The sequence below is a fragment of the Podarcis vaucheri genome, assembly GCF_965113315.1.
Source record: "Podarcis vaucheri genome assembly, chromosome: 2".
NCBI classification, from domain to species: Eukaryota; Metazoa; Chordata; class Lepidosauria; order Squamata; family Lacertidae; genus Podarcis; species Podarcis vaucheri.
In genome coordinates, this window is record NC_138760.1 from 26,590,898 (window position 1) to 26,618,843 (window position 27,946).

Genomic DNA, 27,946 nt, shown 5'->3' on the forward strand with positions numbered 1-27,946 from the left:
CCAGAGGCACACTGCCTCTGACACTGGAGATAAAATATTGCCATTGTGGCTAGCAGATAATGATAGCCTTCTTCTTCATTATCAGCGACATACATTCAGTCTTGCAGAGGCCACACTTGGATCTTCCAAAGTATGAGAGTGAAGTCAATAGCTCCTGTTTCCCACTGGGCCAGGTCACAGTGCTTATCTCCTGTGAACTTGCTGTAGCAGTGTCCGTTCTTCCGTATCTACATGGCTGCCTTCCAGCATGCTTATTCCTCTCGCTAACTCCCGACCTGGTACAAATATGCTGCATACAAACTGCCCAGTGTTCTTTGGGTGTGGAAAACCTGGTGCCACAGCAGGAGTTTAATCTTTCTCTTTGGAAGCCTGCGTCATACGGGTTCTGCATGCAGCCCTTCTACCAACCACGGGGCCATTGTTAGTTGGATGTTGTGACTGGAACAGCAGTGGGGACTTCATCGGTCAGCAACGTTGTTGTTTAGATCAGTCTGTGTGACTGTGATGCAGCCAAAGGATGTGATGCAACACTTTTAAGTCCAGTTTTACCTAGAATGTTTCAAGCATGTCTCTATCACCATGTTTTAAATCATTGGTCTTTTTTTATTATTACAGTGGTACCTCGGGTTAAGTACTTAATTCGTTCCGGAGGTCCATTCTTAACCTGAAACTGTTCTTAACCTGAAGCACCACTTTAGCCAATGGGGCCTCCCGCTGCTGCCGCGCCACCGGGGCACAATTTCTGTTCTCATCCTGAAGCAAAGTTCTTAACCCGAGGTACTATTTCTGGGTTAGCGGAGTCTGTGACCTGAAGCGTATGTAACCTGAAGCATATGTAACCCAAGGTACCACTGTACAAAAAAACCCCACAATAACAATAATAGCACAAACTGACAACACAAACTTAGATACAGTACTATCCCTAAATCATTGGTCTTTGAAAATGCTTTGAAAATGCTTGGTTTTGGCTGGATCATGCTTGAGGGTTCTCTACTGATACTGAAGGCACAGTGGTCACAGAGGCACTCAAGTGCCTTCTACCAGCTGAGGCTGGTAGCCCAGCTATGCTCTTATCTAGATAGGAATGACCTGGCTCCAGTAATCTATGCTCTAGTAACCTCTGGACTGGATTACTGCAATGTGCTATGTGTGGGGCTGCCTCTGAAGATGACTCAGAAACTGCAGCTCATACAGAATGTGGAAGCCAGACTGCTAAGCAAAGTGGTTTGACACAGTTGTACTAGCTGCCTATACATTTCTGCATTCAACTGAAAGCACTGGTTTTAAGCTACAAAATATTACCTGGCTCAGGACTCCACAATCTAATGGAATGCCTCACCCGATAAGCCTCTTCCAAGTTGAACCAGACAATACCTAGATCTTACATTCATTATCCCTCTGAATCAGACCAAAGCAGCAGCAGGAGGAGGAGAAAACAGAGGGTGAAGAAAGAGCTGAGAGTGGAGGGAGGGGGAAGGCTTTTCTGATCCTTTGGACCCCATAGGAAACCTGCTGTACCTGGAACTGGGGGTGCAGAGTGCAGCTGAATGGGACATAAATGTGGGCAGCCTGAGGAAGTACCATCCACCTTGGTTCTGTCCATAAAAAGCAAGTCAAGAATGAGAGACTAGGGTGAAATCCATGATTTCCAGGAACTCTTTTCGTTGTGTGACTTATGGGTGAGCTAAAAGTTTGTTTGTCCCTAATGTGTGTACAGTCGTACCTTGGTTCTCGAACGTAATCTGTTCCGGAAGTCTGTTCGACTTCCGAAAACATTCAAAAACCAAGGTGCGGCTTCTGATTGGCTGCAGGAGCATCCTGCACTCAATTGGAAGCCGTGGAAGGTGTGTCAGAAGTTTGGCTTCCAAAGAACATTTGAAAACCGGAACACTCACTTCCAGGTTTTCGGCGTTCAAGAGCCAAAACGTACGCGTACCAAGGCGTTTGAGAACCAAGGTATGACTATATGTTGTCTGGGAGGAAGCAAGATCTGTTTTTCTCAGGCAAAGTGTTACTCAAGAGGTATCAGAAGGATATGTTTCAAAATTGATGTATGACTACTATAGAGAGATAAAAGAGGATTAACTCAGCTAGACTGTTTTCAGGACAGGTTGTAACAATGTATAAAAGCCATGACAGAAATTGGTAATTGAACAGGTGATGTGTAGGGAGAAGGGATGAATGTACTATTTTGAAATGATACTTGGAAAAGTTATTTTACTGGGAGCAGCAAAGGGGAGAGGAAAATACAAGGGACATCAGGGGGGCGGGGGAGTCAGCTTTTAAATTTGTATATAATTTGTATTGATTTGGTGACAATTTGTTTAAAATTATGGAAAATCAATAAACATATTTGGCACAGAGAGTTTGTTTGGACCCTGGATGAGAACACAGAGGCTGAGAGGAAGGGAGTGTAAGAAGCAACATGAATTGATACTGATTTTTATATACAGTGGTACCTCGGGTTAAGTACTTAATTCGTTCTGGAGGTCCATTCTTAACCTGAAACTGTTCTTAACCTGAAGCACCACTTTAGCTAATGGGGCCTCCTGTTGCTGCCATGCCGCCGGAGCACGATTTCTGTTCTCATCCTGAAGCAAAGTTCTTAACCCGAGGCAATATTTCTGGGTTAGCGGAGTCTGTAACCTGCAGCATATGTAACCTGAAACGTATGTAACCCGAGGTACCACTGTATTTGTATATAACAATGTAGCATGTTTTATGTAGCTGTGTATTTTTGTAATTTTTTTTTTAAGTTGCCTGTTGTCGCTTCCGTTTTCTGTACACCGCTTAGAGATATTTTAAAATATATTAAGAGGTATAGAATAATCAATCAATCAATCAATCAATCAATCAATCAATTAGAGGCCATTTTCCAGTTGCCCCCTCTGAGAGTGGTTTGGAGGGCAGCAACAAAGAAGAGGACCTTTTCAGTTTTGACCTTCACCACTCCAACACTGCAGTGATGGAATGCTCTCCCCAGTGAAGCCTGACTACTGCCAACATTAACATCCTTTCAGTGATAGGTTCGGACAAATCTCTTTTCCCAGGCTTTTGAGGGATTGTGATTATCATGCTTACAGCTCCTTCTCTCTGTGTGGGCCGGGGAATATTGTTTTATTGTTACATCTGATAGCTGTTGTATTATTTACATTTCCCAGAGGTGTGGTGCATTAGGTGACCAATAAATTGAAATAATAATGCATCAGTCAACATCAACATAATCAACATTGGTGTTCAATGTGCTGTTGCTTATTCAGCTTCCTTCATGGGTCAGAAACATAAGGGGAGATCTATTTTTTTGTGTTTTAGCAGTGGACATTAATTGGTATACCATATTGTCCTGGCAAAGATCCAAAACCTTTGTATTATCATTGCCATTGTTGTATTCTTGTTTCCATCAATAAACAACAACAACAAAAAGTGAAGTTCCTTAAACAAGAATCTTGGGGCTCAAAGTCATAACCTTCAAATCAAGAAATAAAATCGAGAGCTTTTAAATAGCTGGGGAAGAGCAGTGTATAACCTGCCACTTGCTTGGAAAACCACACAATGAAGAAAAACACCCAGAATAATATAAATAGAAATACACACAATAATAGAAATTTTCCTTCATAAACATGCTGGCTAGAAACATGCCGCTATTTTAGGCTTTAAATAGCTCATCAAAAGTGATGGCCATAAAATAATTATTCTTCTCTCCTGGAATAGTCTTCCTTCCTTCCTTTCTGTTACTTTAAAGGTTTACCTTGTCCACGGCTCTAACAGGCTTTTATGATTGGGTTAATGCATTTTAAAAGCTTGACCATAAGTCTGTTAAGACTAGGAAGTCCAGTGGGGCCTAATAAGTCTGTTGAGACAATACGTCTCCTGATATTTTTGCTTGCTGCAGTGAAACTATCCATTGCCCAAATGTGGCACAATCTATAGGGTTTTGAAGTAGACATATGGTATAAAAATGTACAGAGGTGGTCTGAGGAAATAACCCATAATGTAATGGTGCTGAAAGGAAAGGAAAAAACCCAGACACCTTTTATGCCATCTGGTGGTTGTTAATTGCATTTACTGGTGAAAAGGGTCTATATAAAATGCGTTATCAGCTGCATCACTACAAAACTCGGTGTCATGACAATGTACAGTATACTTTTTCCTATTACCAATCCCATGACCTGCGGTCAAGGGGAAAGGGAATCATGAAGCCTATTGCTCATCCATTCACTGTCTTGTCAGATGATTGTTTTCGTTTAGACTGAACCAAGACCAATTTCGTGATGTGAGGAAACGTATGACGCTGAAGGTCAAGACGTAATGGCTAGGATTGCATATGATTCATCATTCCTTTTAATTGCGAACTTGGCTGTTGGAGTGCCCGTCAGATTGGAAATTAAATGGAGCCATAAAAAAAAAAATGAGATGGTGGTTTCTAGGGAACTCAGGAGGTATGCAGAAGACATGGAGGAACAGCCTGAGTACCTGCTAAGCTTATTCATGTCTGTGGAGAATGTTGGGGGGCAAAAAAGAAGAATGGAGCTGATGGGGTAGGAAAGAGAAGAGGAAACTAGCTTGCTCAAGCCCCTAAAAGTTTTTTCTTTGAGGATTTGGAAAATTTTTAAAAATCTTGCAGTATACAGGGATGTCGCAGGAGCAAGGAAAGGCAAAAGGACACATTTCTCACTTCCAAAACACAGAGTACCCCACCCCCAGGTTCCACGATATAGCTATAAAATGCTTAGGTTCAGGGCTACCTTTACTAATAAATCTGAATTTGAATATAATAAATTTATCTACATTAGTATCCCCCACCTGCCATTCACTACCTAAATAACTTATCTGAAATATTTCAGGTGGAATCCAGCCAAAGTTAAAGCACTTCAAAGTCCCATTGGTTTCAAAGATAGAGGACTATGTCTACACTTAACTCCCCAGTGGAAATCGATGGGCTGGAATAGCTGCTGATGCTTTTAATATATATCCCACTCTTCCTTCCAAAGGAGTTCAGGGCCGCAAACAACAGGATATAAAACACTAAAAACGTATTTAAAACGTGCAAACTAGCAAAGTGCTCTACTTAAAAGGCTTGCTGGAAGTGTTTCACGTCCGTACCCTGGACTCAGCTTTACAGCTGCAAATAAAATGTTTTAAGTGTGTTGTAAAGTGCAATATTACAAATGTGACACTAGATGGCGATGGTGAGCTATGGCAAATTCAATAGATTGTTTTTTTTCCCCAAAAACATTTTTTTAAAAAAGCATTTTCGCAGCGTTTTTTATGGGTGCGTAGATTCCACCCCGGTTTGTTGTCAATATATATCATTGTATGCATTACTAGAGGGTACTAGAGGCTGATGTTTTATCAGCTTGCCTTAAGAACTAAGAAGAGCCTTGTTGAATCAGACCAAAAGGTTCATATAGCTCTGCATGCTGTCCATACTGTGCCCAACCAAATGCCTTTAAGAACACACCCCTTTGAAGAGATGAAAATATCCGCCAGAAATAGCAATGCCGAAAGAACACAAAATTACCTTTTGCCTGTGCAAAATATCCTTTTGCGTGTGCTGAAACAGTCATTTTAAATCCACTGAATTGCATAATGGCACCATCTAGTGGGCAGTTCAGTGCAGCTGATCAGACCCTTTCCTTCCATAGCCTTTCACTGCTAATGAGCAAAGGCAGTTTCTCCTTCACTCTCGATTGTGTGGCTGACTGAAATGGGCTGGCTGTGGTTCAGCAGTGGCTGTGCTCCTCTAATGATATAAATAAATTCTTTTCACCCAATGGCCTAGACAAATACATAAGTCTTTAGCACCTTTGGCTGGTGTCATAAACTCAAATGAGTGGGCACCAGTCTTACTTGGGATGAGAGGGGCTTCCACAACAGCAGGGATAGGCAAACTCCAGCCCACCAGATGTTTGGGACTACAATTCCCATCATCCCTAGCTAACAGGACTAGTGGTCAGGGATGGTGGGAATTGTAGTCCCAAACATCTGGAAGGCCAGAGTTTGCCGATGCCTGTACAACAGGGATGCCTGTACAATACCCAAGTGCCTGTGCTGACTTGAAAGTCATTTTCTAACCAAAACGTCATTTCCTACGCTTTCTCTTCTGTTCTCCTTTTCTTCCAGCTGCACTACAGTCCAGCTTCCCCCTTCCACATACATGCAAAATAGCTGTCTGAGCCAGCAACTCAAGCTGCAAAGGGCTGTGTGGGTGAAGCAATGCAGTTTGCATTGGAGGCTGATCTTTCTCAAGTCATTTATACAGTGCATTTATACAGTCTGAGATCCCTCACAACTCACTTTCCGAATACTAGGTAGTATGTATGTTTGATCATCAGAACAATCAAGCTTGAATCTGAATACAAGATAAATGTCAAGACTTTTTTTTTCTTTCTTTCAGCAAACAGAAATCTATTTCCCCTAAATCAGCTTCCTCATATTTATTGCTCAACGTTATTCAGACAATACTTATTTAGCAGAACCACTGCTTTGAGGATGAAAACTAAACCACTTCTCCATTCTTGCTAAAAATGCTGAAGTGCTTAGTGTTTGTGTGTCTCCCTTTAGTATGTGGTATGAAATACTCCTGTTATTAGTGGTGCCTATTTCTACAGTGCTGCCCATTTGATTAACCTCACTCAATGTTCTTTTTTCTTCTTTCAGCTCATTCAGGTCTACCCAACCTGGATCATGGGAGGGGTAAGAATGTTGATAAAAAAGGTAAGTTTCTCCTTCAACTTACAGTAGTGAGATTCAAAATGGTATACTAGAATAGATGGTATGTTCAATTATATGTATGTAAGATCAGTAAATTATCTTAGCCTTGGCGCATTGCAATAATTCTTACTTACTTAGTGCAATAATTCTAATGTACTTTATTTCAGTTACTTGTATCTCATTTAAATTGTTTTAAAAACCCACAACAAACAATATCAAAATAGAAAAGGTCATCAGGATCCTTCCCAGAGGGAAGCTGGTAGTAGAATAGCCCTGTAGTGGGAGAAAAGATAGTGAAGGTCAGTGTTTCTCAACTAGAGGACACCCCCAAAGGAGTATATGAAGCTATTGGGGGGGGTGTTTCCAAAAACACTGTAAGTACAAAATTAAAAGTCACAAAATTTCAATCCACTTGGAAATTTAAAAAAAGAATTAGGAGAGCTAGGTTTGAAGGGCTGTGGGATATTTATGTTAGCTAAAAGTGGATGTGGGTTTAAAAAGGTTGAGAAACATTTGTTCTGGTGGAGGAAAATAAGGCGAACTGCCTCCCTCCCTCCCTCTGTCACCTGAAGTCCATCCCACAAGAGACTTAATGGTATATCACTTGGGGTGAGGGGTGGAGAAGTCTCCAGCCTCAAAAAGTCCTGAGGTCTTTCTTCACCTTTCTCTTTCCTGGAAACCTCTTTGTATCAAACACCAATCTGAGCAGAAAATATAGAATCATCTGTTCAAATCTGATCTAAAGTTTTGATTAAGGCTTACGGTAAAATAACTTGTCAAGTAGGGATTTTCTCTATGTGCTGGGTTTTACAGCTATATATTGTGACATTGCTGCTGTTAATTTGTAGTATAGGTTTCAATGTATTTTATGGTTATGTATTTCTCTCTTTCTTGCTGTAAACCACTCTCTGAGTGTGTCTGTACAAGAGCAGAATATAAGTGAATTGCTACAATTCCTACTGCTAATACTTTTCTGCCCAAGCTTTTGATAACTGGTAAAGACCTCGGGGTTGGTCATGTGCTACACACAAAGATGTACATAAAAGTTATGACACAGCAGGGATTGTTTTACTTTGGGAAATGTTGATTTGTGAGGGGGGGGGTGAAGTAGAGCAGGGGTCAGCAAAGTTTTTCAGCAGGGGGCCGGGTCCACTGTCCCTCAGACCTTGAGGGGGGGCGGACTATATTGGGGGGGGATGAATTCCTATGCCTCATAAATAACCCAGACATGCATTTTAAATAAAATCACACATTCTACTCATGTAAAAACACCAGGTAGGCCCCACAAATAACCCAGAGATGCATTTTAAATAAAAGGACACATTCCACTCATGTAAAAACATGCTGATTCCCAGACCGTCCACGGGCTGGATTTAGAAGGCGATTGGGCTGGATCTGGCCCCTGGGCTTTAGTTTGCCTACCCATGAAGTAGAGCAAATGTACAGGGTGTTCTACCTCTCTTCTCTCCCCCCCCCCCTTTTACAATGTCCATTGCAACTCACTCCTGAAAGCTGATTCTCCCCCTCTGCAGTGTCTTTGCCCTTATGGAAGGGATGAAGGAAGGCTGGGTAGGGTCAGGATTGGAGTAGAGAAGCACTAGGACAGAATACGTTTGAGACTATCATTTCCCCTGCTCCAAATTCCCCCACTGCCATTTGGAATTAATGGAATTCACTGCCAGAAGACACTTAGATATCTTCCAGAGGTTATCTTATCAATTCATGGTCTAGTGATATTGATCAGGATGTCTATATGGAACTACCGTGTTCCACAGGCACTCAATGCCACAACGCAAAAACCAGCTGCTAGGCAGCAGAGCAACAGTGTCCAAATGCATTTTCCAATTCAGCACACAGCATATTCTAACGAGTTGTTTGCTTCTTGACTTCTCATTACAGATGTGCCTGACAATTTCGCTACTTGCCCAGGGTCCAAAGCTGTTTTCAGCATTTGCAGCCATCCAAACGAAACCATCATAGGCGGGAATGTGATCCTGGTGTGCTACTACTCAAAGACTGATTGGCTGCCAATTAACTACACACTTCTCAGAAACCGGTTTAAGGCTGTAGGCTTTGTAACAATGAAGAGGACAGAAGAAAGGGCTGTGTTTAACCTCACAGTCATGTCGACCAGCGATCTGGGTGAATATAAATGTAAAGCTGAAAGATTTAATGAAATCCAATACAGCCATGGACTCAACATTACATTAAAAGGTATGTGTATTTTCTAATATCTAGAGAGTTCTGGTTTTAGGGGGTGGTCTTGAAAAGTGTCAGTTGGGAATCCTCATTGTGTTCTCATCAATTATGAGCCTGCCATGCTGAGAACCTACAGCTTGTATGAACCCAAGAGCCTGTCATGACAGGTGACATTTGCACCTGAAAAGCCAGTGCGCCCAAATTCAAAAAGAAAGACTTCTGCACGCAGGGCCAGAGTCTACATTTGCCATACGAACATCCATGGCTAACGAGCAAACTAAAGGTTAAAAGGAAAATGCACTTAAAGACATAAGAATGGGACACACACACAAAAACAACAACCTGGGACTAAACACCAGCAAAAACCAGGGATTGCCCAGCAGAGCTTTGAGTGGAATATGGCTTGTATAAGAAGAGTCGTCCCTACTGACAGGCTTAAGGCTGCACCCATGGTTAAAAAGCATTGGCTTAGGCTAACTTCCTTTCTGTGAACGGCACAGAGTTCTGCTTATGAGGAAATGGAAGTTTCTTCCCCCTAGCAGCCTCCTCCCAAATCTTGGAATTGGAGAACTATTTGTAATGGTGTGGGGACTGTACATGGAAAGTTGCCAGAATGCCCCCTCTTGCACAAATTTTAAACAATCTAGAATCTATTTAGTTGCTGTTGTTGTTTCATTTTACTTAAAAATGCATCCCATTTGGACAGGAACCTCATCCATGTTTACCTAACATCCATATGATTATATTTCTCCCAGTGGCAGAAGAGAAAAAGAATAAAAACTTGGTAGCATACATTGTGCCTCCCTTGCTTCTGCTGCTGTTGCTGCTAGCAGTAAGTGCAGCAATTGCACTGCTGATTCTTCCTTGGTGTAAAGCAAGTAAGTATGACTCTGCTTTACCTATACGAGGATCCCTTTTTGTTGTTTTTTAGACTTTAATTTCTGATATCACACTACTGGCCATCAGTCTATCTGCCTACAACACATTTAACAGCCCTGTGCAGGTTTTTCTATTAGGAAATGTTTAAATGTTATAATTAAAGTTTAGTTTTCTTTCCTGTTTTGATTCAGTGACCAAGGTTCCAAAAACTGTGATGTGCTCTTGACCTATTTTTGAACACACGCCAAAGTGCCCAGTGACCTCTTTGCTTTAGCTACCGTCACTGCAAGAGTGCAAAAGATATGAACTGCACAAATAAGCTTGAAATGTTAAGTTCATTAATCTTATTTGAGAGGTTAATTCAAGGGTAGGCAACCTAAGGCCTGTGGGCTAGATGCGGCTCAACTGCCTTCTCAATCTGGCCTGCAGACGGTCCAGGAATCAGTGTGTTTTTACATGAGTAGAATGTGTCCTTTTATTTAAAATGCATCTCTGGATTATTTGTGGGGCATAGGAATTCGTTCATATTTTTTTTCAAAATATAGTCCAGCCCCTCACAAGGTCTGAGGGACGGTGGACCAACTCATGGCTGAAAAAGGTTCCTGACCCCTGGGTTAAATGGTTCCAAACGGTTTTTCCAAAGGGAAACAAATGAATTGCTTTCAGATACTTCACTTCTTTAAACAAATCTGTTGTGATTTGGTGCTCTTTGGTGAAGGACTTGCACATTTACTCCACCTGGTTTTTAGTCATTTTGGTGTATGCCCACAGAAACCCAAAGTTTCTCGTCTAAAAGCCCCACAACTTCATAATGATTTTTAAGACTGGAAATTAGATTATCAACAATTACATAAAAACATCTGTCTTGAATAGATCCTTTGGATTTCTGCCACTGTTTCTGTCATTTCATCATGAAATTATTTCCTCTTCTTAAGCACCTCTCTGTAAATTCTGGCTTGATATTCATGATATTGGCAATAGCAATGCCACGGAGTGGGCATTTTCGTTTTCTTGAATTAATGTTAATTCAGCTAACTAGCTTTTAATGTTATTGACATCAGCGGCAGTATCTCAAAGCTTATAGCAGTTTATGTCTGTAGTCAACTGAAACCAGCGACTTTTACCAGATTGGTGCCATGATTATGCACTTGAATGATGTGATATATTCCAAAACACCCCACAACACAAAAGATGTCTGTAGAGACAAATTTAGCTTATTCAAAGACTCCACAGCAATGACAATCTTATCTAAAGGAGTTGCAATTAAGCATACAGAATCCACCCATGCCCTCCAATATAGGGTTGCCATATTTTAAAAAGCGAAAATCCAGACACAAATGTTGCTGAGCCTTTTATTTAGTTTTGCCCAAAGTTGTTGAACTTTTTTTAAAAAGGAAATTTGCCAAAACCTACACTTCCAATGAGGGACGCGGGTGGCGCTGTGGGTAAAACCTCAGTGCCTAGGACTTGCTGATCGTCAGGTCGGCGGTTCGAATCCCCGCAGCGGGGTGCGCTCCTGTTGCTCGGTCCCAGCGCCTACCAACCTATAGGGACCGCTTACTAGCGGGAAGATAAATGGCGTTCCGTGTGCTGCGCTGGCTCGCCAGATACAGCTTGTCACGCTGGCCCCGTGACCTGGAAGTGTCTGTGGACAGCGCTGGCTCCCGGCCTCTAGAGTGAGATGAGCGCACAACCCTAGAGTCTGTCAAGACTGGCCCGTACGGGCAGGGGTACCTTTACCTTTACACTTCCAATGTGGGTTGCCATACATCTGGATTTTACCGGACTCTAAAGCGATTTCTGTCCAGAGACGGCCAAGTCCCATCTATGTCCAGGAAATTCCAGGTGCATGGCAACCCAACATGTGTATCAGAGGATGTAGAAGATTTCCAACACACTCTTTCAGAATTCCCCGTCACTGGGGGCTACAACAACAACAAAAATAAATAAATCAAAAAGTTGCTGCACTTTGCCCAAAAAGGCATTGCTTCCTGGCAACACTCAGCACTCCACACAAGCTAAACTTATAACAAGCACATGATTTTTTAAAAAAGTTGCAGCGTCAAATGCATTTAAAGGCAGGTGTTACTCAAGGGTGTTAGTTTCACCCGTCTAGGTGGAAAGTGTTTTTGCAAAGCATAGCATGATATATGATATATATTCATTTTTTATTTAACATATCTTCTAACAACTTAAATAACGGCTTGGATCTCGATGTTCTGAGAGACCATATACTCCCATACAAATGTGCCTAGGGTTTGAGATCTAGGTAAGAGGCCTTTCTCTTGGACCCATCACCCTCCGAGACATGTTGGCGAGGATACAAGAGAGGGCTTTCTCAGCGTGCTGCTGAGGTATTGGGGGAGGGGATGTTATTGGGTTGTTGTTTTTATTTTGATTATATTTTTTATGGTTTTATATTCTGGTTTTGTTCTGTGAACCGCCCTGAGACCTCTGGGTATAAATTCAATCACATCAAATCAAATCAAATCAAATCAAATCAACTCCCTTCCAAGGGAGGCTAGGCTGAACCCTTCCCTGGCAAGACAAACATATTTCTGTCTAGAAAATTCATGGCGCTCCTAAACCTTCTGCAAATCATGTACCCTAGCACATGGTACACACAAATATTAACTTAAGGTTTGAGGGAACAAGCGCTTCGCATTTGGTTTTACACTCACAAAGATGAAAAGTTAAAAAAAACCATGCAGTTTTATTCTGGTGTGCTGACTGTACTGGCAAACTAATTCACAACGAAGCATTCGATAATGAGAGAGCAATCTTTCCTTACCTTGAGTAGCGCTGGTGTGGCGACATCTTTGTGCTTCGGCAAAATCCTTATCAGCTTTTCCTCCTAATAGAAGTGCTTGAGCATCTGACAGCCAGCTTTGACAACGTCACTCAGAATCACACAGCGATTTTGAAACTAAGCCTAGGTTGAATTAACTTCCCTGACCTTTCCTCGCTTTTCTTTCGCCCCAGATCGCATCTGCACTCCATGTTGTTAACTTCGCCTTGAAACGTGTTCTAGGCCAAACAAGAGGCGGCGACATGCATTCTCATGCAATAAGCTTCTCTTTGCCACTGTGGCAATGTGAACTGGGGCCTAGTCATTCTGGTCTCCGGGCGCCTTAATCCTTTTCACAAAGGCCTATAGAAAACCCGGGGTTTAGCAACCTGGTAGCTACCTCTCTGGTCCGCCAAGATGCCAAAATTCATCTCGTAAAGCATCGCTTGGTTTTTCCGCCTAGGCCCGGGATTTTACCCCTGTTCCTTACTTAGAACAGACCCGCTGAAGTTATAGACAGGACTAACTCCGGCTCTTTCATTTCGGTTGGTCTTCTCTGACTAGAATGTCATTGGAGACTACTCGCCGTCAGTCAAGAGTAGACAACATGGCGTTAGTTGGGCCAGTGGCCTGACTCAGGATGAGGCAGTTTCCTATGTTCCTATGGGTATGTATGGGTATTGTATTTTTGGTTTTTATGGAAGCCGCCCAGAGTGGCTGGGGAGGCCCAGCCAGATGGGCGGGGTATAAATAATAAATTATTATTATTATTATTATTAGTATGTCCTGGAGAAAGCCTTGAGACTTGTAAAGATAAGTGTCAAGGGCTGCATTGACAGCCAAGGCCTGAGGTCCCTCACCCACCTATGTAAGACTGGTATAGCACGTTTGTTTGACTGCTAAATTGAAATGGTTCCGGTATTTAATGCAAGCGCAGGGAACCTTTTGTTGTAGGCCTCATCCCTTGAGGGAAGCCTGTCAGGGTGGCATGCTGGCAATGGGCAGGGCCTGCGGAGATCAGGCTTACTATTACAGTGGTACCTCGGGATAAGTACTTAATTCGTTCTGGAGATCTGTACTTAACCTGAAACTGTTCTTAACCTGAAGCACCACTTTAGCTAATGGGGCCTCCTGCTGCCGCCGCGCCGCAGCAGCACAATTTCTGTTCTCATCCTGAAGCCAAGTTCTTAACCTGAAGCACTATTTCTGGGTTAGCGGAGTGTGTAACCTGAAGCGTATGTAACCTGAGGTACCACTGTATCTCTTACTGCCACCCACTTTCCATCTCTCTGCAGCTCCCTTTCCACCACCCATCTTTCTCCTCCTCGTACTAGGGGAGCGACAACCTTGGCAAGAACATGCAACCTTCAGAGGGCTTTCTCCCACTTCATCCTTCAATTGCTCAGTCCGTATCAGCCCATGCACATTATTTTGTCCATGTCTCTCTGGGCTCCCCCAACTGGATTAAATTTGACCCAAATTCGTCACCCGTGACGTAGAGCCAAGAGAAGAGGATGCACTTCACAGGGGAAAGCAAGGCCTTGCTTATTAGAAACACATTTTAACCCTATCACTGTATTTTGCTTTTATTTCACAGGAAAACAGAGTAGAGGCAGCAAACCAGCTGTTGTCTTTTCAGCCCGTCGCCCAAGCAGTGACAACGGTGATGTTTATGATACTGGTAAAGACCGAGCAATTCCATACCCTCCTAACATTTTCCCGGTGAAAATAGGCACATCCCATTCCGTAATGATAATTTTACTATTTATACCCCACACATCTGACTGGGTTGACCCAGCCACTCTGGAAAGCAAGACAAAATATTCTATTGAAAGAAACAAGATTTGGTTCTAGGAATTCTGGCTCTATATGGCAAGGGGAATGAATATTTTACAAATCCTTTGTTGTAACATCGCCACAGGGGGTAGGGGGGTGGAAACACACACGACAAATCTTTTAGGCACATGTTATAAAGGACATTATAGCTCATACAGAAGCAGCACATGATATACTGCCTTGAGACCCTGCAGTAGAATGTGTGTAGCCCTGTGTGTAGAATGACATGTGCCAATGGTCCAAACTGTATAGCCAGTTGACTATCGGGAGCTTGTGCAAAGAGCTTTGAAAGCTGGCTGAGAAGAGAGAATAGAAAACAGGGCTGAAAAGAGTTGGAGTAGGCCTAATGCTGAAATCATAAGGCTCAAGAACAGGAGAGACTGAAGATTTATGTAGACTTGTATCTCCCTGTGTTCCAAAGCCTCAAGGTAGATATAATAATAATAATAATAATAATAATAATAATAATAATAATAATTGTTATTTATACCCCGGCCTCCCCAGCCAAGACTGGGCTCAGGGCGGCTAACAACCAATAATAAAAACATGTTGATTAAAATACAATTTAAAAAACAAGATTAAAATACAACATTAAAACATTAGGATGCAGGTCTTCACAGGAGGAGAAAGGAAAAAGAAAGGTGGGGGAGGGAATCAAACTGATTCTAAGCCAAAGGCCAGGTGGAACAACTCTGTCTTACAGGCCCTGCGGAAAGAAATCAGATCCTGCAGGGCCCTGGTCTCATGAGACAGAGCGTTCCACCAGGCCGGAGCCAGTGTTGAGGATAATCTAACTTCCTTAGGGCCCGGGACCTCTAGGCTGTTGCTATTTATGGACCTTAAGGTCTTCCGTGGGGCATACCAGGAGAGGCGGTCCCCAATATGAGGGGCATTCATAGCAACTACAGGTACCTTTTCTCATATACATGGAACATATTCCTGAAAAGAGCTAAGAATAAGGAACTCTTTCATGTGAAGGAGTAAATGCAAAGAACCAACAAACCCAAACTCCAATAACTCTTTCCTGAAAAGGGATAAATAGAAAAGCAATTTTAGCACTTCCAGAAGTACAAAATATGCCCAGTTTCATTCCTATCAATCATTAAAACCTCATCCTGGGAACCATACAATTGAGAATTATATTTAGTATTTCCCTGTATCTTAACAGAGATTTAATTTCAGTTTTGTTAAATAGTCCCATTTCGGACATCACATTCCTGACCTTTCAAGACCATGGATTTAAGGATGAAGAACATAATTTCTGATTTGAGGCAGAACATATAAAAAAATGAACTGTTTTTGCAGACCAGAAATGCCAGTTAACTCATCTTTTCACTTATTCTTTCTTGCATTCTATTCAGTATGTGAAGAAAATGAGTATTGCAATGTGAAACTTAAAACCAAGAAGGAAGACAACAGAAATGGTAAAGTCTATCTTGAATTCCCTAAATAAAGCAATGCTAGGTTGAATACAGGTTTGCCCTCCTGAGTTGGACAATCCTACTAAAAGCAAACTATATTAGATTATGTGCACTAGTGAGTTAATACTAAACAAAGAAAGAAGTGAAAAAGAACTACCAGCATGCAGCTCATGCGCATTATGATTAAAAATAATGTCCAAACTCAATCAATATGAGAAAATCTTCAAAACTCCACGAACTTTCATTTCAAAAACAAAAAAATTAAAAGGACAAAACATTTAGTTTTGTTTGCAACCTTTAAGAAATGATGATATATTGAAAGAGAAATAGCCCCCACCATGCAATATTAGTGGTACTGAAAATATTTATTTAGCTTCATTTCAGTTTTGAAACCAGTTTTATGATTCATTACTGCTTACAACCATGTTAGTGAGCACAGCAATATATATATGATTTTTTGGAATTACCCCAAAATACCTTACCTCGAAGCAGTAATAGAGAACCTATGCCCTCTAGATGTTGCTGGACTAACTACCACCACCCCTGATCGCTAGCAATGCTGGCTGTGGCTAATGAGATTTGTAGTTCAACATCTGGAGGGCCACAGGTTCCCCATCTCTGTCCTAAATAAGCAGTCTAAGGCTGCAGTCTTATGCTGTGAATATCCTATTTAGCTCAATGGAATTAACTTCCTAGGAGAGAAAGAATTGAACGGAGATATTTTTTAATTAACATAGTACAGAACTCCAGATTTGTACCCAATGCATCCTTTGCTACTTTATGGTGAGTTCTCTGCTTGTTACAAACAGGCTGGTCTACAGTGACATTGAGGAACATTCATATTCTTGCATTTCATGTTTGTTTGTGGAGAGCTTTACTTTATAGTAAAGTAGTTATAGTTATAATTCATGGATTGCCATCTGATTTTATTCTGATTTTAAGCTGTATTTCAACTGATGGTTTGATCTTATGTTGTAATGTATTAGATATTTGATGTTAGCCACCCTGAGCCCGGTCTTGGCCAGCGAGGGCGGGATATACGTAAATAAAAGTTGTTGTTGTTGTTGTAGTAGTAGTAGTAGTAGTAACACAGCTGTTATCTTGTGAAGGATTGCAGCCTTATTATAATGACTGCTGCAAACTGGTATCTCACAAGATGCTGTGCTCTGTTTACAACGAGTTCTTAAGGAATTCTGGCCCTACTGAAAAAGAAACATTTTACATAGAAGAAATGGAGGATTTATAAATAGGCATTGTCCCCGCAAATAGGTAGGAGAAAATTCACACAAAAAAATGTATTTTAGACACACATTACAAATACCTTTCAGTTCATATTATAGCAAAAATGTCTTTTTAAAAATGCAAACACTTGAAGGTACAAGTTGCTATCCACAACTGACACCAAAATTAGCAGAGAATGCACATGGCAAGTACTATTGGATTGCACCCTACATTTTTTCAAGTTTAGATGGGAAGACATGGAAGGTCCCCCACTGAAACCTGGAACTATGCTGCTTCCCTGAATTACATGAATGTGATGCTACCTGTAAGTTATGGAATGGCAGGATATACCAACATGGAAACTGATATGACTAAGGTTATATACACATTATGCCTTTAAAGCATATTCAAAGCACTTGCTCCCTCAAACAGTTCTGGGCACTGCAATTTGTTAAGGGTTGCTGGGAATTGAAACACTGGGAGAGGTAAACTACAGTTCCCAGAATTACTTGATGTAAATATTGTGCTTCAAATATATAGTGTGTATGCAGCCTTAAGTTCATTTCTTATTTATTCTAGTGATCCTTGGTGGGGATAGTACTGTGGACTATGCAGAAGTTGTCATCCGAAGATAAAAAGGTACAGTTCCTTCCTCGTTCTTCACAAGCAACTGGGGTTTTTTCAGATTCTCCGATTATGTCCATTTTGATCATGTTTCTGCCTGTAGTGGGTAGGCACAAATCTTTAATTTACTTACTATTTGTCATGTGTTAAAGATAGTACCCTCTTTTTCTCTTAAATGCTAGATAGCCAATTCAGCAATGTAATGTCCAAAGTTTGGTTCAGACAAAATGTAATATCCAAAGTTTGGTTCAGACAAAAGCAAGACTTGGTCTCATTTTGTCATTGTTGTTGTCCCCAACACTCTACTATTTCATTCTATATTACAGACCACCAGAACCAAGCTATGATTTATAAATGTGGTTTGGAGGACATGCACAAACCATAATTTGGATGCAAAAGAGAGGGATTCAGAACACATAAAGGGAGGAGGAAGCTTAAAAAACTGAAGCTCGAGTATTATATCCAAAAATACCAGTAGTTTCTAGTGATTTGCAACGCCTTGGGGGGGGGATATGGGGTGTAGGAAGGAACCACAAACAAAAAGGCATACTACTCAAGAGTGTAGAAACAGCAGCGAAACCTTCATTTTTTTCAATAATCCTTTCATATAATATATATATCGCACTCATTATTTTTTTGCAGTCACTGCCTTACTCCCCACCACTCCACCTAATCTCTTAAGAACTGTTTTTCATATATTGATTAGATTACCCAACCAGTAGGAAGCTGCCAATTGTTCCTCTAAACCTGACTGTTTCCCAGTAGCTTTAGAATATTCAACAAAGCCTATGTCTGTTTGTTTGTCTTTACAGGACTCTAGTTTGATACCAGTTGTCTCAAGATACTACAGCCAAGATTACACAGCAGATCTAGAACCTTTCCTTTACCTTTTGACAAGTTCAATATTACCTGCTTGCCCCTGCTACGTGTCTCCAACCTGATGTTCAGCATTTATTCAAACTGACAAATCAGCAATCAAGGAAGTGGAAAACCACCACCTCACTTCATTGGTTCCAAGTCTCTCCCCCCCCCCCCATTCAATTACAATGGAGAATGATTTTGCATATGAACCTGGGACACTTAAGCTAATGTATATTCCAGTTTATGGGAATGCCATTTATATATGCTTATGTTGAAAATGGAAGCAGAATTAATTTGGCTAACAAGTTTAGGGTGGGTCCATGTTCAGATGACAGCTGCTCCACTGCACACAAGTCATCCATGCCTATTTCTACTATATAAAAAGACAAATTTATTGATCAACAGTGCACTAATTCCTTTCAGATAAAGATGTTGCTATGTTGTGATAAAATTAAGATCTCCTGGGGTCTGGAAGGCTCCAAACTGCTAGTTATCAAAGGATCATTATATCTTTTCTTGCCCTCTGCTTCTTAGATGTTTTGTAATGTTACTATGAACTGAAAGCTGTGGCTTTCCATTTGCATGGTTTTGCCTCATCTTATCGCATGATGCAAGAGAGCCCCCTAGCGAACAGAACAATGTATCAGAAAAAAAGTCAATTTTCCTGGCTTTTGTTAGCTACAACCAGGGAAAAGATCCATTCATTCAGGAAGGAGAGAATTGGTCTTTATTGTAAGCTCAGATGTTTTTAGCTGCTGAAATGTACTTGGTTAAGAAGTCCTTTAATCGGGATATATGCATCATTTCTTTCATTGTGGTGTCTCTGTTCCTTAGCTGGACCACACCATTCTCTAGTGTGGTATCACTGACAAGGATTGTGAAGAGGATACTCATTTCATCATACCTGCAAACAAAAAAACCAAGCCTGTGGAACTGGTGCTCTTGTATTCAGTAGCAGTATGACAAATTTATATTAGGGGAGGCACACTGAAAGAATCCGCTAGGCATTCTGTACATTAAAAACCATCACTTTCCAGGAGTTTGTGGTTTTTAAAAATAACTTACAGAAATATTGCTATAAGGCATTCACTTCTCCTTGGGGGAAAAAGGGTTTGTTTACTAATTGACCTGTTGAAAAGATTTTTAGGATTCAATGTTGCCATCGTTAACCCAAGATCAATTTCACGCCAAGTGAGTCACTCAGTATTGGAGCAGATGAAGGTAATGTAGAGGTGCAGTTTGCCCACTGTCTCTAAGACAAGACGATGAGGGACAAACTGCACAGGGCTCCTTCTTTCCCAACCACCATTTACTATTCTGTTCATCTCCCACAGGCCACCACCCTGCTATCCCTGAACTTTTAAGGATAAAACAGAGAGCACGAACAGCCTTGGTATTCCCGTATCTTGCTTTCCCAACCTGAGAACAGCAATAGAAGTCTATACCAATTTGTGAGCCAGTGTAGGAGCCACAAAACAGTTTAGGGCTATAGCATGTTGGTGGGAGAAGGGCTGTGGAAGTGTGATGACCCACTGCAAAAGTATTTGCAATGCTAAGATAATAAAAAATAGATTTTCTCAAAAGCAGTTCAGGTTGTTTTTTTAAAGGCAAGCAAGACAGTGTACTGAGTATATTGTAACAAATTATTATTAAAAGATGGCAGTGAGCCCACCTTGGTCACCCTGTCAAAGGACCTCCACTAGGGTTGCCATATTTCAAAAAGTGAAAATCTGGACACAAAGGTTGTTGAGCTTCTTTGGCTAAAAAAGAGTTTTTGAGCTAATTTTAATGAAATTCATCAAAATCTACACTTTCGGCGATTTCTGCCCAGACACTGTTTACAAGGACAGAATACCGACTATGTCAGGGAAATTCCGGACATATGGCAACCCTAATCTCTGCAGAGCGTGGGACATTGGGAGCGGGACCTTGCTCCTGCTCTTGAATCTCTCTTCAGCTTTTGATACCATTGGCCGTGGTATCCTACTGGCTCTGGGGAATAGGAATTGGGGATGCTGCGTCACAGCTGTTCTGGTCCTACCTCTGGGCAGGCTCCAGAGAGCAGCATTGGAAGAGTGCTTTTTGGCTGCCTAATGGTTACATTATGGGGTGCTGCAGAGTACTCTCTTATAGCTAATGCTACGTAATAGCTATAAGCTGCTGCTGGGAGTGGTCATTAGAAGTTTGGGGGAAGGGCGCGATCAGCACTATTTCTCCATAACATCTGAATCAGGAGAGGTTATGTGGTCTCTGGACCAGTGCCTGGATTTTATATCACAGTTTTATTCCCACATTGGGCAAAATGTTCCTGTATTGCAGGGGGTTGGAATGGATGATCCTTGTGGTCTCTTCCAGCTCTACGATCCCATGTTTCTTACTTTGCAAAAAGCTGCTCCAGTGACGACTGCACAGTTTCAAGATATCCAGGCCAAACAGAAATCCCATTTTCTAACAATTCATTGAACAATCCCTTGCACACCTACGAGAAGGAAACACTGTCAGTGATTGGAATGTTAAACTGGAAAACAAGAGTAGCTTTTTAATTATAATAAATTAATTGACAGCATTAATGATGTAAAAACATTCAAGATACATTCTGGAGGAGAAAGAGCCAAAAAAGAAATCACCTAATGCCAACAATTTAATCTTGGTTCATTTACCTCAAATATATTTGACATTTCCTTGTTTTTGGCAATAGAAATTTACTTAGGAACTGATGAAATATTTTTCTTCTTTATTTTGTATACAGTTACTTTGCTTCCTAAGCAATTAATGCTAATCCCTAGGATCATCAGCTGTGTGAAGTTTCTCCCCAGTACAACTCCTGCAAGAAAGTTATAACTAGGGACAAGATTTATACATGCCTAATCAAGGGACTCTGAGAACCTGCACATTTGTGCAATCCTACTTAAGTAATCCGTTGGTTGGCCAAACAAGGCCAGTGCCTTTCATAGCAGCTAGGACAAAAAGATTTGATGCAACATTTGAGCCAAATTAACTGAAGTTGTGCTTATCTACATTAAAACTCCTGCATTAGAATAAAACAAGCATACCTACTTTCATAGCTTACCTGCCTCAGCTCTATTGTAGGGCCTCTTCCCACATCCAAAGCTACTTTGATTGGTGTCAAACATGGGTGAAGTTTAAGTACCTGAAATACAAAACAGTAAAAGAGATACACAACCATGAAACATTCCCAGGACTATACAAATCACTGGCAGTATGTAATGTTCATTTTTATTTTTGAACTCATGGGAAATGGAGCCCAAGCCAGGGAATTAACGTTGCCAATTAAGCCTAAGAAAGAGAATGGGAATGTATACATTCTCAGGACTGCATGCTTCCCCTGCCCTTCCTGTGTGCGCAAGAATGAGGAGCTTGGCAGCTTAACTGCCATTTTGCTTGACCAGTTTGTTGTGTTGTCTGAACTGACAAACTGGTTAACATTAGCGATGGCTGGTTCAAATTCTAACAACTGAAGTAGGCTTGCTTAAACTAACCTTAGTTGAGTTCAATTACAGTTCTGGCTGCATATAACACAACAAGCTGCATTTAAAGGTAAAGGGACCCCTGACCATTAGGTCCAGTCATGACCAACTCTGGGGTTGCGGCACTCATCTCGCTTTATTGGCCGAGGGAGCAGGCGTACAGCTTCCGGGTCATGTGGCCAGCATGACTAAGCCACTTCTGGCGAACTGGAGCAGCGCACGGAAACACCGTTTACCTTCCCGCTGGAGCGGTACCTATTTATCTACTTGCATTTTGACGTGCTTTCGAACTGCTAGGCTGCACTTAATCAAAGGCAAAAACAAACTTTCAGAACTCAGTAGCATTTGAGCCCGGTGCTTGCTGCTGTTCATTCACTTGGCACTGGAATATGCTTTATAATGGTGAGTGAATATGGGCAATATCACCTTTTATAGAAAATTCAATACTCTAATCACATAATGCAATATGCTAGGTCACAATCCAACACAAGAATAATGCCCATTAGTTTTCATCTGTGGAGGAGTGACCCAAGTGTTTTAGTTATAGGCTGCCACAGTGTATATTAATTTTTCAACCTCCTAGCTGGCCTGCATATGCATTAAGAGGAAGATCACCTTTCTCTGCAGAGCTTTCTTCCTTGTTGAAGCATTTTCAGCCAACTGCATACCATCACAGAGATATGCTAACACTCCACAGTCCAGATTGCCACTCACAGACAGGATATGAGGAACAACATTCTTCCTCCCATCTCGCCCCTGAAGGAGAAGAAACAAAAATGTGCATTTGGCAATCTTTAAAACTCATGAATGCATTCTACAATAAGAAAGATGTAAAGAAGCAGATTAACTCCCTTTCATTTGACGTGCTGACTCGATTGAAAAAAGAGTTCACGTGATGGGGGGGGAGAAGGGGAAAGATAGGTTAAAACGTGTTTCTAAAAGAGCTGGAATGTGTGATGAGAAAAAGTGTCTGCATATTTCATTTGCTCATTTCCAAGGAAAGAAACACGCCACTCAGCACCTGCTGCCCTCCTGCTTGCCACTTTCATGATAATTCTGTACTTAGTGACTTTGAATTGGGGGATTGCTTCTACTTCCGAGTCTTGTTGCTCATTCATAGTCTTGAAACTGTCGCCCGGGCAAAGTTTTTATCCCATCTTCTTCATTTGAATGTATATTAGTTAAGCAGTGCATATTGTAAACCACTTTGGGAGCCCTTGTCTGGGGCTGAAAAGCTGGCTAGAAATGTTCTTAAAATAAAATAAATTTAATAAAACTTACATGCAAACTGGATTCTTTTCCTGTATACATTTGTAGCAGTTCGTTATCCCCTAGGTTGCTCAGAGTTTCTATGACTTCCTTCCCCCAAGGAAAGTTATAATAGAGATTGCTTCTTCTTCTTCCTTCTTCATCATGATGATCACTACTGGTGAAGCTGGACGGGCTTATTGCAAACTACAGAAAAGTAACAGAAGGATCTATGAATGTACAGATGACATTTATGCCAACTACATTGTGTTTTTTCCTGGTCTAAACAGAAGCATATGCATTAATGTTTAACCTTATTCTCTAGTTAGCTGTCTTTTCACTCTGACAGAAAATGACATGTCTGTATATCGGCTGTGGCTCAAGGACAAACGAGACACACATTTAATGCACAACAACCAGTAGCCACTATGCTGGGGTCACCAATGTGACCCCCACGAGTGCACCCACACCATTCCTTCCTGGGCAATACAGCGTCCCTATCTTTGATGAAATTATGCATGAAATAAGCATTCCATTATAGCCAATAGGATAGGTGTTGCCCACCACAATTTCTCCAGTTTGCAAAAGTGCTCTCAAGTCCTAAACAGGCTGACCCCTGCCCTGGGGGCATTATTAGAACTGTAGCAGGGAGCAAGGGAGAAGATTAGCCCTGCCTAAATCCTGGCAAAAACTGCTTCTTTGGCACAGTGCAGTCACACGTTCCACAACCTACTCCAATGCAAGGAATAGATGGAGTGTATATCAGTGGAGACAGGGTGTGGAGTAAAAGAAACAAGGGGAAATTTCAGCTGTAATTTCATGGGGGGGACGGCATGTGTAAGGGTGAGAACTTGGCTGATAAAGCACAGGTGACTAATGCCAACGCTTCACAATTTCTTCTCATGTCAGACGGAGGTCAGAGGTGACAAGAATACTACCCTAGCATTAGTGGGAAGGAACCATACACAGACTGTGAAAGATAATGTAGCAAGCTGAAATATAAAACGCCAAGTAGGATTGCAGCAGCAACGCCTCACTTTCCTTTTGCTGGACTACTTTTTGTTTGGAAAGCTTGCAAATAATTCTACGTTAGTTGCCAGTCCAGAAGAATTTTTAGTAAGTCACATGCTTGCATATAGTTGGATCTAATTTTTAGTGACTGCAGGAGGCAGAACTACTTGCAAGTCTAACTGAGGATCTTGTTGGCTTCATATATTTTAAATTAAGCAAATGGTTGCTTGAGTGCTAAAAGTGGGTTTGTTCATCATTATTCTAATATTGAGGGCAATGACCTACAGCCTTTTAACCTTCATCAGCCTCCTTAGGGTATATAAAAACAGTGGCAGACAATTCACTCTCTTTGTACCTTAAAAGCTTATAATGCAAGTACTATACTGAATACCTTTCTCCACCACTGGAGACGCTGACGTAACCAGTAGTCCAGCCACTGTCCAGCAGTTCTAGCAGAGCTGTACCACACTAGGGAAGTCATCGTGCTTTCACCTGTTCTTTAAAAAACAGCAGGAGGCCATCAAATTAACACTTTAAAACACAAATAAATGGAAGAGATTATTTTTCTTCCAGAAATAGAACAGACATGCAGAGATAAGCACCTGTGGCCAAATATTCTACCAAAGCCTATTTAGGAACGTAACTTACAGTACCTCATGTAATTCTCGTTTTCATTATTTCTTACTGGATGGAAACATACTCCTATCTGAGCAACACCAAAAGGCAATCTCTTGTTGACCAGTTCCAGGCACTCAATGTATTGCTGTAAGGCACCTATCAATAAATAAATAATAAAAAGGCTTCAGCATTCATAGGAAGTGTTAACAGCTCCTATATGCTAATCTGTTTTATAATGGAAAAGAATCTGGAACATAGACAGCCTAGGGCAAAATTTAGCAACTCCACCAAGTAGTGTCACACCTATACACTACCTTTTCACACAAACTTACAATTACTTTGTTATATACAACTGTACACTGGGTTACTTCTGAGTTTAGTGCTATGTTTTAAATATGTTTTGTGCCTGTATTTTCAGAGAAGTGTTAAAAAATGTACCTTCTTTCAACTCAAAGTTCCAATATCATAATATAAACATGTGATAGAATAGACACATTCCAGCATGCACTCATTCAGAGACACAAAAACCTTAACTATATTTTCCAGAGGGTTAGCAGAACCTTAGCTGTACTTGGGGAGTTGCATATCCCATCAACCTCAGCACTAAACTTTAAATTGTGTGGGGTGGTGGAAAGGCACTTTTGACCAAAAATAAATAAATCTGTCACACAGCTTTGGAGTTACAGCTGCAAGTTTGGCAGAATTCATCGTAACTAATTCAACACAGCCAACTCCCCAGAACGCTCCACTGTTAACCTAATACCCAAACGTGAGCAAGTCTTTGGGCACTGCAACTTCAGAAGCAGCCAATGCTGAATTCATAAATCAACCAGCTGTCTAAATGCCTGCATTTTCCATAATGAAATGCAGCACAACAAGTGTTTCATATAGGATCAAACCCGGGGAAGGGAGGGTGGGGTTTGGAAATCCAAAGGGGGCTTGATCTTTATCATTCGGTGTTTAATTTTGTGTTGCTATTAGTATAAGAATGGGGAATCCGTGGAAGGGAAATAGGGTTGACCTTAGAAAAAGTTCTCTATAAATGATTGAGGTATATAAGTGAAAAGTTGATATATAAACTGAGTTAAATATAATAATGAATTAAGGGTAAAAATTTAATATAAATAAGCATAATAACAAATTAAGGTTAAGAATTTAGAGATAAGAACTTGTTGGATAAATATTTGGACTTGGAATACAAGAAGGGGAGGTGAGGGGAAGTTTCGGAAAGAAGTTATTGAAAATGGGATTGTAAAGAATGAATTCTTTATTTTTTTTTCTTTTTTCTTTTTTGTTTTTTGTATTACTTGAAATTCTAATAAATATTACTTTAAAAACAAACAAACAAGTGTTTCATATAACACTTCAAGATGCTTACTCTGAAACAAGGCGTCTGCATAATAAATAGGTGAAATCTTTTTTTATTCACCAAAGTTTTCTATTGGTATCTCAATTATCAGTGTTTGTTGCTGCAAGTTATAAAACAGTACAAACGGTCAATAACATAACCTTCATCTGCTTGTCCTTATACTATTTTAATACCAGGTTTGTTGAAAAAGGGTTTGAAGATGACCTAGTAGGCATATCTTTCAGCCAGGCTGTATATCAAAGACAGCTCCTGGTTTGTTAATTTTGGAGGATGGCACTACTACACAGCAAATCTGCCAACATAAACACCTTCATTTCGGAATAGTCACAAAACACTTTGCCAAATAGACCTTTGCCATCTGTTAAAATGACATCTTTCCTTTTTGCTTCTTTGTTTTTGGCTGAGCTGATGCTGCTCAACCTCACCTTTCCATCTTTAAAAAAGAAAAGAGGAGGAATTACTGCAGTCAAAGATGCAGGCTGAACTTTTTATAGGAGTGCAAAGAAAGTTAAAAAATACTTTTTTATTCACCCCAGCCTTTTAAACATCTTTTAATCTGGGCTGATGATTTGCTTCATATTCCCCCCCACCCCCTGCGACTAGAAAGGAACCTTTTTATTTGTTTATTTTAAAAACTAGTTTTTCAAATTTCAAAAGTTACAATTGTCAAACAACCAAAATAAAGAGAATTCCGTCAATTCCCCTGGACTTCCCCCCTCTCCCTTTGTGGGTCCTTATGTTAACTTTCTCGCTCCTGCAGATGAGAGAAGGAAGGAACCTTTTCAAGATGCTTTTCACCATTTCGAACGGTTGCCTTTTCACCATATCTTTCGTCTGCAAACCTACTACTGTATAAGAGGACCTGTGTTAAGGGGCTGCCATCCTAATACAACCCCTCCATCCGTGATAAAACTTGGGCATGGCATTCTGGAAAGAGAGAGACAGAGAGCCATACCGTGAAGGAGGCTGTCCCGCAGCACCCCAGACGCCTCCAGCATCTTCCTCAGAGAGCCCAGCACCTGCTCTTTGCTTAGCTGGTCATTCTCCAACATTTCCCGAACGCCTCTGGGGCGAAGCGCAAGGAGAGCCTCGGCGGGCGGCCCTTGGCCCGCGAGGGGTGAGTGGCAGAGCGGGCCATCCACCCCCAGCACCTGCTCCCTGGATGTGACCACGGACTCCCACCACCGGGCGGCGAGGTTCTTCCTCAGCTCGACGCCCAGAGGCCCCAATCCCGGGTGCTCCCCGCTCAGGTGAGAGTCCCAGGTGAGCTTCTGGGGACCTTCGGCTCCTCGCAGGAAGCGCCTCCTCCGACACAAGCCCAGGAGCGCTTCGGGAAAGCCGCGGGGCTCCTCGTCGGCGCTGCCGGGGGATGAAGACACAGGGCCCGCAGAGCCGCTCAGGAAACGCCCCGGCGGCTGCCCCCCGCGCTCTCCTGTCAGGAGCCTCTCTCCCTCCGGCCACCCGCGTCGGACGAGCTTTTGGACCCTGCGGAGACCGCAGCACCGCGCTCCGCCACCGGTGCTGAAGAAGGAAACGAAGCGGCGGGGTAACATGTCTCTTAAGCGCGGCGGCGCTCTGCTGGCCCCGCCCCCTTTTTTAAAAAAGAAACAACAGGCGAGCCGCGTAGCGCTTGCGCGGCTTCTCAGGCCCCGTGGGCTGGAACGCAGAG

General features: G+C 41.6%; 2 protein-coding genes and 1 long non-coding RNA gene across 4 annotated transcripts; 1 reads left to right on the top strand and 2 right to left on the bottom strand.

Moving 5' to 3' along the window:
• Positions 1-99: 99 nt before the first annotated feature.
• LOC309526730 lies at positions 100-13,221 on the bottom strand. Its single transcript, XR_014216888.1, has 3 exons — positions 12,584-13,221; positions 7,281-7,415; positions 100-549 (listed from the first exon to the last, which is right to left on the bottom strand). It is a non-coding gene; the product is annotated as an uncharacterized lncRNA (long non-coding RNA).
• MILR1 (mast cell immunoglobulin like receptor 1) lies at positions 6,466-20,126 on the top strand. Of its 2 annotated transcripts, XM_082212877.1 has the most exons (8): positions 6,466-6,570; positions 6,661-6,717; positions 8,614-8,928; positions 9,669-9,791; positions 14,178-14,261; positions 15,778-15,840; positions 17,638-17,697; positions 18,495-20,126. In XM_082212877.1, the coding sequence occupies exons 1-7, from the start codon at positions 6,528-6,530 to the stop codon at positions 17,691-17,693; spliced, it is 741 nt and encodes a 246-aa protein (XP_082069003.1). In that variant the 5' UTR covers positions 6,466-6,527; the 3' UTR covers positions 17,694-17,697; positions 18,495-20,126. The 2 variants fall into 2 exon arrangements, with proteins under 2 accessions (XP_082069003.1, XP_082069004.1); XM_082212878.1 differs by lacking the exon at positions 9,669-9,791.
• Positions 19,253-27,933, bottom strand: POLG2 (DNA polymerase gamma 2, accessory subunit). The gene is made up of 8 exons (XM_082212568.1): positions 27,233-27,933; positions 24,944-25,064; positions 24,682-24,787; positions 23,313-23,486; positions 22,647-22,787; positions 21,614-21,694; positions 20,922-21,022; positions 19,253-19,447 (listed from the first exon to the last, which is right to left on the bottom strand). Exons 1-8 carry the CDS (start codon positions 27,828-27,830, stop codon positions 19,282-19,284), a joined length of 1,488 nt encoding a protein of 495 aa, XP_082068694.1. The 5' UTR covers positions 27,831-27,933; the 3' UTR covers positions 19,253-19,281.
• Positions 27,934-27,946: the final 13 nt, after the last annotated feature.

Bases quoted from the DNA above. Each gene is read 5' to 3' on its own strand.
- MILR1 (XM_082212877.1), top strand. From the start codon at position 6,528: ATGCTGAAGTGCTTAGTGTTTGTGTGTCTCCCTTTAGTATGTG. The intron at 14,262-15,777 runs GTAAAGACCGAG...CATTCTATTCAG, and splicing joins CGGTGATGTTTATGATACTG to TATGTGAAGAAAATGAGTAT. The intron at 15,841-17,637 runs GTAAAGTCTATC...TATTTATTCTAG, and splicing joins GAAGGAAGACAACAGAAATG to TGATCCTTGGTGGGGATAGT.
- POLG2 (XM_082212568.1), bottom strand. From the start codon at position 27,830: ATGTTACCCCGCCGCTTCGTTTCCTTCTTCAGCACCGGTGGCGGAGCG. The intron at 21,695-22,646 runs GTGATCTTCCTC...TTTGTATTTCAG, and splicing joins AGAAAGCTCTGCAGAGAAAG to GTACTTAAACTTCACCCATG. The intron at 19,448-20,921 runs GTAAGAAACATG...TTTTGTTTGCAG, and splicing joins CTGGAGCAGCTTTTTGCAAA to GTATGATGAAATGAGTATCC.